This window comes from Convolutriloba macropyga, chromosome 6, assembly GCF_964194025.1.
Source record: "Convolutriloba macropyga chromosome 6, txConMacr16.3, whole genome shotgun sequence".
NCBI classification, from domain to species: domain Eukaryota; kingdom Metazoa; phylum Xenacoelomorpha; order Acoela; family Convolutidae; genus Convolutriloba; species Convolutriloba macropyga.
In genome coordinates this window covers 31,329,483-31,347,792 of record NC_134473.1, presented here as the reverse complement: position 1 = coordinate 31,347,792, position 18,310 = coordinate 31,329,483, and the positions used below count along the sequence as shown (strand labels likewise).

The 18,310-nt window shown below is 33.0% G+C and overlaps 2 protein-coding genes across 2 annotated transcripts in view; both read left to right on the top strand.

The window, feature by feature from the left end:
* LOC142341290 (uncharacterized) overlaps positions 1-7,497 on the top strand; it is a 194,513-nt gene extending 187,016 nt beyond the window's left edge. Inside the window, exon 19 of the mRNA XM_075392209.1 lies at positions 7,275-7,497. Coding sequence (XP_075248324.1) covers positions 7,275-7,461 — 187 coding nt within the window. The 3' untranslated portion in view covers positions 7,462-7,497. The remainder of the gene's footprint in view (positions 1-7,274) is intronic.
* The window catches only part of LOC142340927 (ubiquitin-conjugating enzyme E2 K-like), a 295,142-nt gene that overhangs the window by 221,919 nt on the left and 54,913 nt on the right, over positions 1-18,310 (top strand). The gene's annotated exons all lie outside the window — the stretch shown is intronic.

Sequence of the window (18,310 nt, the reverse complement as noted above, 5' to 3'; positions counted from 1 at the left end):
TACATAATAACAGAATTATTGTAAAATCTGACATCGTTCAGAAATTCAATATTTTTTTAAATTTGAAAATCATAAAAACCATAAGCCTAAATTTAAATGAAGAACAGTGGATCTTGCATCTGTTCAGAAATCCGTTAGGGCTGGTTGTTTGCGAGATTGTTTCAAAAGGCTTTAAAAAGCTAAAAATTACGGACAGAACTGAAGTGCTCGCAAATATTTTACGAAACTACTGTATTGAAGATTTGAGACATTAAAAATCATATAGACAAAATGTATATCAATGAGAAATTTTATGTACGGATAGCCAAAAAGTTTATAATACCTGAGAATAATGAGAACAATTTACATGATGGCAAAATTAAGAACAGAAAAGGGTGGTTTTGAAATTTTTTAAGTCTTTAAAACTATTAGCCATAAACTCAAATCATTGAATTGGTTTATTTTTACATCTAAAAGATGACATTGAGATCTTCCATTATCCGGAATATATTGAAAAATAAATTTTGCGAGAGAACAGTTTCGCAACTACCGACACGAAAAAAATCACGAATACTATAATTATGTTCCATTGTGCCTGTCATTAATGATAACTTGTTAATTAAGCAAAAATCTTCAAAAATGGGTAAAGGTATGAAGATCACAGCGTTTTTTTAGATAATTGGTAGTGACAAAGCCAAGAATAATTGAATTGATTGACTTGTTGTTACTGGGATTAAGCTTTAAGTTGACAATAGTAGAGCCGTTGGCTGTAATTTGAAAATATGGTTCAATTTTTTTCTAACAATAGGGAAGCAACTTGATTTTTTTTGATAGGAGACTTTATTAGTCGAAAAACTGCAAAGCAACAAATGCAGCCAAAATAAACGGCATCCAAATAAAGCATACAAAAACAATTTGCAAAGCAATAAAAAACAATGAACTCATACTGAGAATCTAATATCTATTATGTTCATTTGAGCTCATGTTCAAGTGAATGGGATTTGCAATTATGGAACTATAAATTATAATTAAATTTGTCGTAAGTTTTTCAACAAAAAAAACAAAGACTATCAAAACTTTTGGCAAAAAATTGCGCCCTTAAACAATTCGACAATTTTTGATTGTAAGGGTCTACAAAGAGAACAAAACGTCCCAAAAATAGATGTAAGAGCAACTAAGAAAAAAAAACTATTCCACATGAATGCGAATTAGAGATCATGAAAAACGAAATATTTAAAAGATCTATCATAAATGATGATTTTTGGATATATATATATATATATATATATATTTTTTTAGCAAAAAAAGGGAAACATTTATACACAAGTGTTCTTTATAGGCAGCCGAAAAAAAACTAACGCTCTTTTTGACTTTAACAATATGACGCAGAAGTTTACAGGTCTCTTTTATCGGCAAAAGTAAATGAAATTGGGCTAAAAAGCAAAATTGCTGCTATTTTGAAGGAAAAGTCTGAATAACAAAAAAAAAACAGAAACAATTTCAGCCAAAAAACTCGAAGGGTTACCTTCAGCAACTTTTTTTTCTTTTTTAAAGGTTAGACCAATAACACTGTTACTGGCAATTTTAACAAGTTTTATCATAATTGAATAAAAAAACTCGTGAAATTTTACGGAAAGTGTGAAGAAACTCAACGGAATTTGGTTTACTATTCGCAAAACCTAAACCATTATAAATCCTTTGGAAAAACAAATTTAATTATTTTTTATTCTACACTGGACGTTACGTGATCCTAATAATGTCACTCAGAGTTCTCTACAATAAATTTATCGATTGGCCAGAATTGTTAACAATAAATCATTTCAGTAAATATTTCCTCCACCACAACAAAGTGGGGCCGAAAAAGCATAGCAATATTGTCGAGTCGATGTACTGCACGGTGTTAAATTAGCTCTAAAGCAAAGAACTCCCAGCAAGTCAGAAAGTCACTTGATGCAGTGCCTCCTACGGATCTTCCAAGAACCTGAAAATCTCGTTGTGAAAAAATTCTAAAAATTAAATTAATATAAGAAAATTAGCAAAGAAAAAAAGTAAAATCACGATGAGAGTCAAACCTGGAAAAGAATGCTGAGGATAATGAGAATAGGCCTTTTGATTATGGAAAATGACTCCTAAATTAGAGCCTGCAAATTTTAAGGAACTACAATAAACTTCACTCCTCTTTTGATTCGAATCAGATTTTTCAGCAGACGAGAACAGAATCAAATCTCTAGTCGGCAGTGACTAAATAAAGACCACCTTGTACGTGACAAAAACAGATAGAAATTGATTGATAACAATGGTCTTACTATGTTCACTCAAAAGTACAATTTTTATCCATTAAATGCATTTTAGTGGACAACAAAACGACAAAAATGCAAAAACACGGACAGAACTCAAGTACTCGCAAATAATTTTAGGAAACTACTGTATTGAAGTTTTGATACATTATAAAAATCATATAGACAAAGTGTATATCAATTAGAAGTTTTTTTTACGGATAGCCAAAAAGTTGATAATACCTGAGAATAATGAGACCAACTTACAAGATGGCAACATTAAGAACAGAAAGAGGTGGATTTGAATTTTTTAAGCCTTTAAAACTATTAGCCAAAAACTCAGATCATTGAATCGGTTCATTTATACATCTAAAAGATGACATTGAGATCTTCCATTATCCGGAAAATATTGAGAAACGACAATAAGGACAACAAATTGTAAAAAAAAAGTCAAGTAAATTTTGCGAGGGAGCGGTTTCGCAACTACCAAAACATGAAAAGAGTCACGAATACTAGAATTATGTTCCATTGTGCCTGTCTTTAAAGATAACTTGTTAATTCAGCAACAAACCTCAAAAACGGCAAACGCATCAAGATCACAACATTTTTGTTGAAAACTCTTAGTAACAAGGCCAAGAAAGCATTAATTGATTGAGTTGTTGTTACTGGGACTAAGCTTTAAGTTGACAATAGTAGAGCCGTTGGCTGTCAATTGAAAATATGGTTCAGTTTTTTCTAACAAGAGGGATGCAATTTGATTTTTTTTGATAGGAGACTTTATAGTCGGAAGACTGCACATCAACAAATGCAGGCAAAGTAAGAAGCATCCAAATAAATTATACAAATTCAATTTGCAAAGCAAAAATAACAATGAACTCATACTGAAAACCTAATATCTATTATGTTCATTTGAGCTCTTGTTCACGAAAATGGGAGTTGCAACTATGGAACTATAATTTAAAATTGTTTTTGCTGCAAGTTTTTTTCAACAATAAAAACAAAAAAAACTAACAAAAACTTTTGGGAAAAATTCGCGACCTTAAACAATTCGACAATTTTTCATTGTAAGAGTCTATGAAGAGAACAAAAGCGGCCCAAAGTTAGATGTAAGACCAACTAAAAAAACAACTATGCGAAAAACAAATAATACACATGAATGCGAATTAGAGATCATGGAAAATGAAATATTTCAATATATCTATCATAAATGATGAATTTTGGATATATTTATAGATTTTTTAGCAAGAAACGGGAAACACTTATACTCAAGAGTTTTTTGACCAGAAGCCGCTTTTTTGTATTTTAATAAAATGATATCAGCAGTTTACAGGTCTCTTTTCTTGGCAAAAACATATATAATTGGGCTAAAATGCAAATTGCAGTTATTTTGAAGATAAAGTCTGAATAACAAAAAAAAAACAGAAACAATTGCAGCCAAAAAACTCGAAGGGTTACCTTCAGCAACTTTTTTTTCTTTTTCTAAAGGTTAGACCAATAACACTGTTTTATCATAATTGATTTAAAAAATTGATAAAAATTTACGGAAAGTGTGAAGAAACCCAACGGAAATTGGTTTACTATTCGCAAAACCTGAACCATTATAAATCTTTTGGAAACACAATTTTTTTAAAACTTTTTATACTACGCTGGACGGGAGCCTAACAATACCACTCACAATTTTCTGCAATAAAATTATTGATCGGCCAGAATTGTCAACAATAAATTATTTTAGTAAATATTTTCTACCCCTAAATAAAGTGGGGCCGAAAAAGCAAAGCAAAATTGTCGAACTGATGTACTGCACGATGATAAACTATCTCTAATGCAAAGAACTCACAGCAAGTCAGCAAGTCACATGATGCAGTGCATGCGGATCTTGCAAGAACCTCGAAATCTCCTTGTAAAAAAATTCTAAACATCAAATTAATATAAGAAAATTAGCAAAAAAATATAGTAAAATCACGATGAGAGTCAAATCTGCAACAGAATGCTGAGGATAATGAGAACAAGTCTTTTTATTATGAAAATTGACTCCTAAATTTGAGCCTGCAAATTGTAAGGATTTACAATAACCTTCACTCCTCTTTTGATTGGAATTAGTTTTTTTCAGCAAACGAGAATAGAATCAAGTCTCTAGTCGGGAGTCACTAAATAATGACCACCTTGGATGTGACAAAACAGATAAAGATTGATTGATTACAATGCTCCGTCTATGTTCACTCAAAAAGACCATTTTGATCCATTAAATGAACTTTAGTGGACAACAAAACGACAAAAATGCAAAAATACGGACAGAACTCAAGTACTCGCAAATATCTTTAGGAAACTACTGTATTGAAATTTTGAGACATTAAAAATCATATAGACACAATGTATATCGATGGGAAATTTTTAGTACAGATAGCCAAAAAGTTGGCTGAGAAAAATAATACCTGAGAAAATTGAGAACAACTTACATGATGGCAAAATTAAGAACAGAAAAGAGTGGATTTCAAATTTTTAAGTCTTTAAAACTATTAGCCAAAAACTCAGATCATTGAATTCGTTCATTTATACATCTAAAAGATGACATTGAGATCTTCCATTATCCGGAAAATATTGAGAAACGACAATAAGGACAACAAATTTTTAAAAAAAGTCAAGTAAATTTTGCGAGAGCGCTTTCTCAACTACAAAAACGTGAAAGAAATCACGAAAACTAGAATTGTGTTCCATTGTGCCTGTCATTAATGATAACTTGTTCATTAAGCAAAAAACCTCAAAAATCGGTAAACGTTTGAAGATCACAGCGTTTTTTTTTAGAAAACCGGTAGTACCAAAAGCCAAGAAAACTTTAGATTGAGTTGTTGTTACTGGTACTAAGCTTTAAGTTGACAACAGTAGAGCCGTTGGCTGTCAATTCAAAATGTGGTTTTAAATTTTGTTCCAACAAGAGGGAAGCAACATAAATTTTTTGGCAGAGGCTTTATAAATCAGAAGACTGCACAGCAACAACTGCAGGCAAAATAAAAAGAATCCATATTAAGTATACAAAAACTTTTTGCAAAGCAAAAAAAACCAATGAGCTCATCCTCAAAATCTAATATCTATTATGTTCATATGAACTCAAGTTCATGTAAAAAAGGTTTGAATTCACTAAACAATATATTAAACTCATTTTCGCTGTCTGTACTTAAAACAAAAAAAAAACAAGAATTCTGAAAATCGATTAATTTTAAAAATTTAACATAGAAATGAAGTAAAATCACGATGAGAGTCGCATCTTGAACAAAATGCTGTGGATAATGAGAAAATGTCTTTTGATTGTGAAAAATGGCTCCTAAATTGGAGTTTGAAAATTGTAATTAACTACAGTAAACTTCACTTCACTCCTATTGTGATTCGAATTAGATTTTTCAGCAGACGAGAAAACAATCAAGTCTCGGCTAAACATCTATAACAATAAATGCAGTTTAAAAAATCAAAAAAATGAAAGTAACTAAATAAAGACCACCTTGGACGTGAAAAAAACAGATGTAGATTGATTAATTACAATGCTCCTACTCTCACTCAAAAGAAAAATTTTGATGCTTTAAATGAATTTTAATTGACAACAAAATGACAAAGATGCAAATGTTTATCATCTGTGATATTTTTTTCATTATTTCTGTCAAATTGTCCGGAACAGCGCTCATCCTATTCATCCTACCAACTTCTCTTACAAAAGCGTTATTCTGAGCGAACCAAGAGTATGAAATCCGAATGATTCTTTTAAACATATTTTTGTCTTGGAAGCAGCTTGAAAAAGGCTTCTATTCGATTTTGACAAATTCCATTTTTGACAGTAGACTTTATATGTCAGAAGACTGCAAAGCAACAAATGCGGGCAAATTAAAAAGAATCCTTATTAAGTCTATAAAAACATTTTACAAAGCAAAATCCAATGAGCTCATCCTCAAAACCTAATATCTATTATGTTCAAGTCATGTTAGTGGGGTTTGCATTCAATGAACAGTATATTCAACTCATTTTCACTGCCAGTACTTAAAACAACGAAAACAAAAATTGAATAAAAATCAAATTAATTTAAGAAAAATAGCATAGAAATGAAGTAAAATCACGATGAGAGTCAAATCTTGAACAGAATGCTTTGGATAATGAGAAAATGCCTATTGATTATGAAAAATGGCTCCTAAATTGGAGCCTGAAAATTGTAAGGAAATACAAGAAACTTCACTCCTCTTTTGATTTGAATCAGATTTTTCAGCAGACGAGAAAAGAATCAAGTCTCGCTTAAAGGTCTATAGTAGCAAATGCGCTTCAAAAAATCAAAAACTAACGAAAGTCACTATATAAAAACCACCTTGGACTTAAAAAAACAGATGTAGGTAATCAATCACCCCCTAGACGCACGTGCCATATTTTAACATAATGATTTACTATGTAATGGCACGTGCTCTGTAACTGGGGGCACATAACGTACTGAGGGGCACAAACGGTGAAACTTAATGCGGCCGCTCATGAATAAAAATTAGCGCTCTTTTTTTCTTGAGTTTTTTAAAGACGAGACTATTTGTTAAGGCAGCATTTTGACTTATATTAGCGTTTTGGAATTATTGTGTATGAAAGCGTCACCTTGATTTTTCTTGTTTGAATCTCTATTTTAAGGTGTCTTAATTTTTCAAATAAAAATTGTCTTAAATTATTCCAATGTTCGGGGTTTTGTAAATTTTTCCATGATTTTTTGTCTACTAGTTTGATTGACTACCATAAAGCTTTCTGCGCACCTTCAGTGCTTTGAATTTGGTATAATGACGACTCATTTAGTTTGGTTATAAGTGTTTGTAAATTCAGAACAACGATATACTTAACAAAAGGTCTTGAAATTTTGGCAAAAGATGTCAGTTTTTTGTAGTTTTGAAATCTGTTCTTACAAATGAACAAGCCTTCTTACAAATCAAACAAGCCAGATAAAAATTATCATTTGCAACCGATTGCTTCCGTAAATTAAATTGTCGCGAAAAAGCAAATATTTCTTAGAATGGGGATAACCATGTCGGGCGCTCCTGGCCACACATGGCGTTACGAGTGGATATCATTTGAAGTGGGTGACCAGAAGTGGAAAAGCAACCCGGGATTGGCTCCTTTGACTTGTGAAACCAGTTGTACTGCCACAATGATTGTCGAACCCTATCCCTACTCATTCAACGTTCCTGACTCGGTCTGAGAGCAACAAAAAATATTACTAAACAAAAATCTGAAAAACGACAAACAGCGAAATCATTAACTTGTTCATATATATATATATATATATATATATATATATATATATATATATACACATATATATATATATATATATATATATATATATATATATATATAAATTACACATCTTGCCTCTCAATCACAAATTCAAATTTGGATATCTATTTTCGTTTTTATTTCAGTTTACACTTTTTATTTATGCGAGACACTGTCTTAAATTTGAGGACACACAAGGTACAACTAATGCAAATAAGAAGAGCATGATCTGTCCAAATCTCGAACTAAGAGTTTAGCTCAACTTTAATTGTCCAATCCATCTTAGCTGAAACCTATTTTTGCTTCTGGACTTTGCCTGGATCCTAATTTCTGCATGTCGACTTTACCTTCACCCAAAAATTTGTTTCTGGAATTTTGTTGGATTGAAAATATTGAAATAGTAAAATTAGGTTGAACTATTGTCAAATCATGAGTCGACCAAAAGTCTATTTATGAGTCTGCATTTCTTCACCAAAAATGTAACGTGCACTTTTATTGCTCACTATTGCTTATAACAACGTCAGCATTCATTTTCCATGACCTTTTGTAAATCGAAAAACCACAAAATTATCATAATTCTGCAATGTCTTTTTGTAAATGATAATTCATCATTTTGGAAGGAAAATTTGAACATTTTCACTATGGCTAATGGAAACTAATAAGGCAATATAGTACAGCTGCAATAAATGCTTTATCTTAAAAATAACAAAAATTCTGAAGTCCTTTTTGCAAATTTCAATCTGGATATTAAGTTGGACGCAGTGGTGCAAAACTGTGAAATTTTAGTTCGTTGATACCCCTGTTTGTACAGAAACAGAAATTTAAAAAATATCAGACTTATGAAAAGACTTTTGCTCAATCCATGAAAAGAGCATTTTGGACCGGAAATCCGTATGAAAACAACATGCTTGTCCCAGCGTCTTATAAAAAGACGTTCACTCGACCCGTGAAAAGAGTATGATCGTCTCAAAGTGTCTATAAAATTACCATGTGTACTGAAGTGTGCTACACTCAGTAACACTGTTCGATGACCCTAGTGCTATTTGCAGAAACCTGAATTGGACAAAGTCAACTTTAACGTGTGAACAAATTACTGAGTAGTTTTAAATAAACTACTATTTTAAGATCACTAACTCAAACTGAGAATACCATGACGTGATAATGTCACGCCACTATGAGAACACCAACTTAACCTTGGTAACTCTGTCGACACTGCTATCTCTATGCAATAGGATACTAGAGAACCCCGTGTCCGCAAGTATAAAAGGAGCTTGCACGCTCAACCACCAGCACAATTTGGTTCCGATAACTTCTGATTTGAACCATACTCCCGTATTGCTCCCTTGCTTAAATCTCAGCTTACTTGAGATCGATTTTACCTTACAATATATTGTGACAAGTTCTTAACTAAGAACTTTCTAAGTCAGAAAGTTTTAACTTAGCACAATTTTGGAGATCAGGTAAGTTCAGCTTAACTTCTCTAAGTTATAAAATAACATCTCTTAAGTTCTATCTAAATTACAAGTTAATTTAGAATATTTCAACCTGTGCTAACTAGTGCTATCTCAATCTTAGTAACTTTAACTATTATATCCCTTAATGCTCGGTTATTTAACATTAAAAATAACTTATTTTATGTTTAACATAATTTATTAATTCATATTTGCTTTTAACTCTCTTTAATACTTAACTATAGACCAAGAGTAGAACTAGGGGTTGAACTCTCAGTTTATGCATGTGGTCCCAGGAGTAGCACCGTCGTTTAAGTATCTAATGTACGGACCGGCAGTATAAATGGTGGTCCCAGTGAGGCAATTTCAATTTAACTTGTTCATCTAAATTACTTGAGACATTGAATTTAACTTATTTACTTAATATACAGAGGACAATAAATTAATTTGTCTAATTTAACTATTCAAGAGGCTTCTCAACTAATTTCTCAACTGAATTTGATTTAAACTATTCTTCTGTTCTAGACGGTTTGAATTAAATAATTTCAATCCCTTTATGCAAAGACTAGTTCGGGTAGTACTCCTCCACCAGCCGTTACACCCCCACCTGAAACTCCCATAACACATCCAAACCTTTCACTTGTTTCGTTCTCAGACGACAATGATCCTAATCAGGATGCCACTTCTTTTTGGAGCTCTGTAGAAAACAAAAAACTCTTTTCATTAGGAACTAGGCCTACAGCACCCGCTGCACAGACAAGCTATGATCAAAGGCAACAATCCCTATTCGGCTCAATGTTATTAGATGCAGCACTAGTATGGTTTGAGAGCGGAATTACAGATGCTACAGATTGGAATACTTTAAAGGATGAGTTTATAAAAAAATTCACAGACGGTAGAGACCTATTCAGATTTAGATTTGAGGTTGAGAACGCATTCAGGCAGGAAAGAGAATTAATAAAGAACTATCTACATAGAATAAAGAGTGGAGTTGATAAAGGTTGGCCAGAAAAGATACCAACAAGTCTTGAAGGAGATGACAATATGAGAAAAGAGAAGGAAATTTAACAAAGACAACGAAGTCACAAATACGCAGATTTTGCTATAAGAGGACTAAGGCCACAAGGTTTAAAACACAAAGCCCACGAGAAACTTATTGAGAATCCTTCAATTACTTGGACACGGTTCGTTGAACACTTAGTCGTCAAGGACTTAACGTTTTGTTTAACAACAGAATCTGATGGAGCTACAGGACTAGATAAACTTGAAACACTTGAGAGCAAAATCAATGATTTCACCAGCCTTTTCAAAAGCAACGAAGTAAGTGCTAGATAATTCTAGGCCTAGAGAACCAAACATAAAAGGCAGACCTAACAGTAATAGATTATGTAATTATTGCAGAAGTAATGGTCATTCCATCTCTAGATGCAAAAAGAAACAGATAAACGTTAGCGTTAATAAACTGAGAAAGGAACTAGTCGAACCAAGAAGACAAAATATGACATTCTCTTATGATTATAGAAAGAATAACCGAGGCAATACAAGATTCAATGGTCCTAGAAACCAAGGCTATCAACCAAGAGGTGGCTACTCAAACTATAATCCTAGGTTCAACAAGCCTAACTATCAACAACAAAATACATTGCTCAGCAACCATGGTAATAGATTCACTCAACCATACGAACAAACCTTTCCTCAGCAAAACACATATAGAAAAAATGAACCAAATCTTGAACAACAATCACCATCACCACAACAACAGCAATAGCCACAACAAGTTGCTAGCTTCTATACACCAAGTAAAAATAACAATTTACAACAAAGACAATCAAAACCTAACAATAATTTTCAACAACCAAATCAAATAATTTTCGTGGAAAGTGACGATGACTACGTAACTGCTATTGAAGACTTCTTTCCTTTAGACTATTAAAGTCTCCGAACGCTACTAAAGAAAGTAGTACTAAGTCATGAATATACCTCAACTTATATCACTTTGCCAACGGAGACATTAAAGATAATAGTGGTTTAGAAGTAGAATTTATGATTGACCCTGGATCAACTTGCGCTATGATCAATCATCCTACATACCATGCTCTAGTAAACCTTGGACAAAAATTGCGTCTACAAAGTAGAAATTGTGATTCTAAAACATATACCGGTTCATCAATCAGAATGCTTGGTTACACAACTATTCAATCTAGTTTTGAAACAGACGGTAAATATACAGTCCACCATAAAGTATCTGTTACTAAAGAGCAGAGACAAAATATAATAGGTATTGATTTTTGTCATTTAATTCTAAAAGCACTTCAATTCGATATCCCTGCAGTAAAAGTAAAAACTGAAAGAAACTTAATTTGCTACGGCTCACTCAACAATGAGAAAGATTATCCATATATAACTAAAATGACTGCTTTAAATATAGCTCAGCCAATCTTTCTAAAACAGAAAAGTACACATTTGCACAAGCAAAAGCACCCCAGTCAAGCCTTATTTCCAACAGAAACATATTTTATGCCTCATATAAATGTTGCAAAAACTGACCTAATCTTTGTGAACACACTTTCTCCACAATCTGAAGAATTTCTACCCATATTCATGGAGAATCAAAAGAATCACCCAATACAGATAAAAAGTGGAATAATAGGTTATGCTATGTGCGATATAACAGCCAAACCTATACAAAGGTACAATATCAAAAACTGTGCTGAATTTACAAGTACAATACTAAATGAAATTGAGGACTACAACAGTTGTTTTATACTAAACACAGTAGTTAACAATTTACAAACGGGGCAGCAAATTGCAAATTCAAAGCATTTCCTGCATTAGATATGTAGATTTTCTTACCCAATCTATATTTGACTCTAATATGTCTATTGCGCACACAATATCCTCCGATGCAGAAATGAGAAAAAGTTTTGCCAACACAATTTCCAAAAGAGTACCCTTATTAAAGTATGAACTCCTGATTACTGTAAAAGTAGAAACTGTGATACAGGTGACATATTTAACCTTCAGAGCAGATAATAGCTTAGTATATAATCTGGTCACTAAGGCTAATCACTATGAGAAGCCAACAACAGATAAAATCAAAACAACGCTGATTGCTACGGGAGATCACGCACTAGGAATAAATTTACGCTGTATAGCAATGCCAAAATTAGCCCGTGGTTTAGACGGAATAGATTGCAGAGTGATATCTTCTCTAATTGAACAATTATTTAAGAATTCAGGAATAACTATCTATGTGTATACAAGCAAGGATGGTTTTGACAAACTACAAAAAGTAGAAACCAATACGTTAGAACATAAAGATTTACTCGAGATTATTGAAAGTGAGTTAATAGAAAAATGAAAGGAAGATGAGAGAGAATTAGCAACTGACTGAGAATTAGCCAAAGAATTATGTAGACCCAAAGTTTACGACCAGTTTCCTAAGTTTAGAGATAAACTACAAAGCAACCGAATCATAAGTAAAACCGTTAGTGATTTTGCAATTAAGCAAAATAGAAATACCTTTCAGGTCATAGATTATCTAGAGAAGTTTTTGGATAATTTTGATTTCACACAAAGTGATTTGACTGCCGATGAATTGTTTGAGTTAATAGAAATTATATTTGAGGATAATGATGTCTATTCACATCATAATTATGATATTGGCAGAACTAAACATAAGTTTCAATTACCCCTAAAGGCAAACGCTACCTTTAAAAAGCAATGACCTACCAAAATACCCAGTCATCTCGATATGAATAGTTGGTTTGTCAATCCTTATATCATACTACCTAAGACGGATTATGTAAAACTAGTCATAGATCCTGTTATCATACTAGATAGTTTTTTTGTAGGAGGCAGACAAAACACTTATCAAGTAGAATTTTTTGGTCTTGAGCCATTACCCAGTTTCTTCAGCAAACTTATGCGTTATGCACTCGGACCTCTTATAAAACGTTAACAGGCCATAACATACATAGACGACACCTTATTGCAAGCTAAATATAAACGAGAATTGTTCACAATAGTAAAAGAGTGTCATTCTTTGCTTCGAAAGGCAAATCTTTAAGCAGCCCCTGATAAAACAATGTTTTTCTTACGAGAGGTGAGATTTCTAGGGCATGTTATAACTAAGACGGACTATCTTCTATTGCTTCGCGCATAGATGATATTAGAAACATAAAAACGCCAGAATCGAAAACAGAAGTTTTAAGAGTTCTTGGAATGATGGGTTTCTACCACACCTATTTTTTAAACGTTCACATAGATGCAAAACCTCTATATGATTTAACTAAAGGTACAACACTATTCAAGTGGATACGAGAACACGAAAATATATCCATGGATCTTAAACAAGGATTCTGTCATGACATTTCTAACGCATTTCCTTCCAATGGCTATTTTGGTCGTATACATGCCGATTCATCCAACTTAGGAACAAGTTGTGTTCTTATACAAGATTTTCCTAATAAAGAACGTATGATTCCAGCAAACTCAACAGTATTTGATAAAGCTTAACAAAAAATGTCCCCTCAACATAGAGAACTATGCGGAATAATATCTGCATTACAAACATATGAATTTCACGTTATTGGATCCCCATTCCCAATCTATCGCTATTGTGATCACAGACCAATTCTATTTTTTTGTTCACGATGCGGGCAAATGTCACATCGTTTCTTTAAGTATCAAGTTGTAATAACTTAGTTTCAAAACTTGCAAATTATTTACACGGAAGGCAAAAACTTTGCGTTCCCTGATATTTTTAATTGAAACATCTCCTTAGCAGATGAAAAACTTTATCAGCTAGAACACAAAGTAATACCTAGAGATAAAAAGTTTCATATTAACGGCAAAGAAGTTAGCTACTCTGTTTTGCATCGAGACGATAAGGACGCAACAGCTAACGACTGTTATCCAACTATTGCTCAAGTCAAAGGCGAAAGAAAGAAACTAATCAATATAAACGATGAAGGTGACTTTAGTGTAGATGATGCACCAGACTACATAGATGAGAACTGTAATACTATACACAGTTTTTCTGATTGTTTTCGCTACGGCACACAAATAAATCAAATAAAGAAGTTAACCTCAGAACTAAATAGTGAATATGACAATCACTTCTACTCCGAGATTGAAGAAATAGCCGAAATAAGTGATGATCGAGAAGGTTATGATGACGAACATTGGTAAGACTTAGTAGAAGGTAATATTGAGAACTCACTTACTGAACAATTAGAATCTGCTAAAGCCGACTATATTAGACAAACAAAATTTAAGAAATTTTTCGAACCAGAAGCTTTCCGAAACCTCTCAGAAAAGGATGTCCACACAGATACATTAGATTTAATAGCTAAACTTAGAGATTTTTCAAGAAACGCTAATCTTGACACTGATAATATTCCTGAAGGGCAAGCAAACGACTCCATTATAGAAAAAGTAAGAGATTGGTTAAAAGTAGGCAAAGCTCCAGAAAAAGACTACACATTTAAACGACCTTAAGGTTTGCAAACTTACTGAAATAATTTCAACTTGTTGTTTCTAGAGAGTCCATATGATTTACTCTGTTATTTTGAACCTTGTGAAGACGGCTCTTTTGACGTTAGGATACATGCACCACTTCCACTATTTATTAAGATATTCGAAATCGCACACACGCATGAACTTAGTGGTCACATAACAGAAAACACAACTTATAATGGAGTCAAGCGACATTTCTATTGGCCCGGTATGTTTAAATGGATTGAAATGTTAAAGTTAGGTTGCTTAAGTTGCCTAACTAATAAGTCAGCACGCAAAGTCTTAAACGAAGCACCTTTAGAACCATGGGGACAATTAGAAGCTATAACCCTACAGACACTTCATATTGATCACAAAGGTCCACTACAACCACTTAGCAAAGGAAATAGATTTTTTCTCTTAATAGTAGAAGCTTTCTCTAGATTTGTACAAGTATACCCTAGCAAGAATGCCAAAATTATCGAAACAGTGAATCAACTAGAGAAATTTATAACCAAATTCGGTATACAGCAACACTTATTACATGATAACGGCAATAATTTTCTTAGTAATGATTTCGTTCATAACACAAACGAAATGGGAATTACACTATGCCCCCGAATTGCATATTGACCGTGGACTAACGGCAAATTAGATGTACAAAATAAACATTTGACTAATTACCCAAGACATTTTATTAGTCAAAGTGGATCGAACGTGTCCGAATACACTAGTAAATTTGCATATTTACACGTACAATACTAAATGAAAGTGAGGACTATAACACTTGTTTTATACTAAACACAGTAGATAACAATTTACAAAAGGGACAGCAAATTGCAAACTCAAAGGATTTCTTGCATTAGATATGTAGATTTTCTTACCCAATCTATATTTGACTCTAATATGTCTATTGCGCACACAATATCCTCCGATGCAGAAATGAGAAAAGTTTTGCCAACACAATTTCCAAAAGAATACCCTTATTAAAGTATAAACTCCTGATTACTGTAAAAGTAGAAACTGTGATACAGGTGACATATTATCGAAAGTGAGTTAATAGAAAAATGCAAGGAAGATGAGAGAGAATTAGCAACTGACTGAGATTTAGCCAAAGAATTATGTAGACCCAAAGTTTATGACCAGTTTCCTAAGTTTAGAGATAAACTACAAAGCAACCGAATCATAAATAAAGCCGTTAGTGATTTTGCAATTAAGCAAAATAGAAATACCTTTTAGGTCATAGATTATGTAGAAAAGTTTTTGGATAATATTGATTTCACACAAAGTGATTTCACTGCCGATGAATTGTTTGAGTTAATAGAAATGATATTTGAGGATAATGATGTCTATTCACATCATAATTATGATATTGGCAGAACTAAACATAAGTTTCAATTACCCCTAAAGACAAACGCTACCTTTAAAAAGCAATGACCTACCAAAATACCCAGTCATCTCGATATGAAAAGTTGGTTTGTCAATCCTGATATCATACTACCTAAGACGGATTATGTAAAACTAGTCATAGATCCTGTTATCATACTAGATAGTTTTATTGTAGGAGGCAGACAAAACACTTATCAAGTAGAATCTTTTGGTCTTGAGCCATTACCCAGTTTCTTCAGCAAACTTATGCGTTATGCACTCGGACCTTTTATAAAACATTAACAAGCCATAACACACATAGACGACACCTTATTGCAAGCTAATTATAAACGAGAATTGTTCACAATAGTAAAAGAGTATCATTCTTTGCTTCGACGGGCAAATCTTTAAGCAGCCCCTGATAAAACAAAGTTTTTCTTACGAGAGGTGAGATTTTTAGGGCATGTTATAACTAAAGACGGACTATCTTCTATTGCTTCGCGCATAGATGATATTGGAAACATGAAAACGCCAGAATTGAAAACAGAAGTTTTAAGAGTTTTTGGAATGATGGGTTTCTACCACACCTATTTTTTAAACCTTCACATAGATGCAAAACCTCTATATGATTTAACTAAAGGTACAACACTATTCAAGTGGTTACGAGAACACGAAAATACATCCATGGATCTTAAACAAGGATTCTGTCATGACATTTCTAATGCATTTCCTTGTAATGACTATTTTTGTCGTATACATGCCGATTCAACTAACTTAGGAACAAGTTGTGTTCTTATACAAGATTTCCCTAATAGAAAACGTATGATTCCAGCAAACTCAACAGTATTTGATAAAGCTTAACAAAAAATGTCCCCTCAGTATAATTTTTTGTTCACGACGCGGACAAATGTCACATCGTTTCTTAAAGTATCAAGTTGTAAAAACTAAGTTTCAAAACTTGCAAATTATTTACACGGAAGGCAAAAACTTAGCGTTCCCTGATATTCTTAGCCGAAACATCTGCTTAGCAGATGCTAAACTTTATCAGCTAGAACACAAAGTAATACCTAAAGATATAAAATTTCATATTAACGGCAAAGAAGTTAGCTACTGTGTATTGCATCAAGACGATAAGGACGCAACAGCTAACGACTGTTATCCAACTATTGCTCAAGTCAAAGGCGAAAGAAAGAAACTAACCAATATAAACGATGAACGTGACTTTAGTGTAGATGATGCACCAGACTACATATATGAGAACTGTAATGCTATACACAGTTTTTCTGATTGTTTTCGATACGGCACACAAATAAATCAAATAAAGAAGTTAACCTCAGAACTAAATAATGAATATGACAATCAATTCTACTCCGAGATTGAAGAAATAGCCGAAATAAGTGATGATCGAGAAGGTTATGATGACCAACATTGGTAAGACTTAGTAGAAGGTAATATTGAGAACTCACTTACTGAACAATTAGAATCTGCTAAAGCCGACTATATTAGACGAACAAAATTTAAGAAATTTTTCGAACCAGAAGCTTTCCGAAACCTCTCAGAAAAGGATGTCCACACAGATACATTAGATTAAATAGCTAAACTTAGAGATTTTTCAAGAAACGCTAATCTTGACACTGATAATATTCTTGAAGAGCAAGCAAACGACTCCATTATAGATAAGTTAGAGATTGGTTAAAAGCAGGCAAAGCTCCAGAAAAAGACTACACAATTAAACGACTTTAAGCTTTGCAATCTTATTGAAATAATTTCAACTTGTTGTTTCTAGAGAGTCCATTTGATTTACTCTGTTATTCTGAACCTTGTGAAGACGGCTCTTTTGACGTTAGGATATATGCACCAATTTCACTATTTATTAAGATATTCGAAATCGCACACACGCATGAACTTAGTGGTCACAGAACAGAAAACACAACTTATGATGGAGTCAAGCGACATTTCTGTTGGCCCGGTATGTTTAAATGGATTGAAATAATAAAATTAGATTGCTTAAGTTGCCAAACTAATAAGTCAGCACGCAAAGACTTAAACGAAGCACCTTTAGAACAATGGGGACAATTAGAATCTATAACCCTACATACACTTCATATTGATCACAAAGGTCCACTACGACCACTTAGCAAAGGAAATAGATTTTTTCTCGTAATAGTAGATGCTCTCTCTAGATTTATACAAGTATACCCTAGCAAGAATGCCGAAGCTCTCGAAACAGTGAATCAACTAGAGAAATTTATAACCAAATTCGGTATACCGCAACAATTAGTACATGATAACGGCCATAATTTTGTTAGTAATGATTTCGTTCATAACACAAACAAAATGGGAATTATACTATGCCCCCGAACTGCATATTCACCGTGGACTAACGGCAAATTAGATGTACAAAATAAACATTTGACTAATTACCCAAAGACATTTTATTAGTCAAAGTGGATC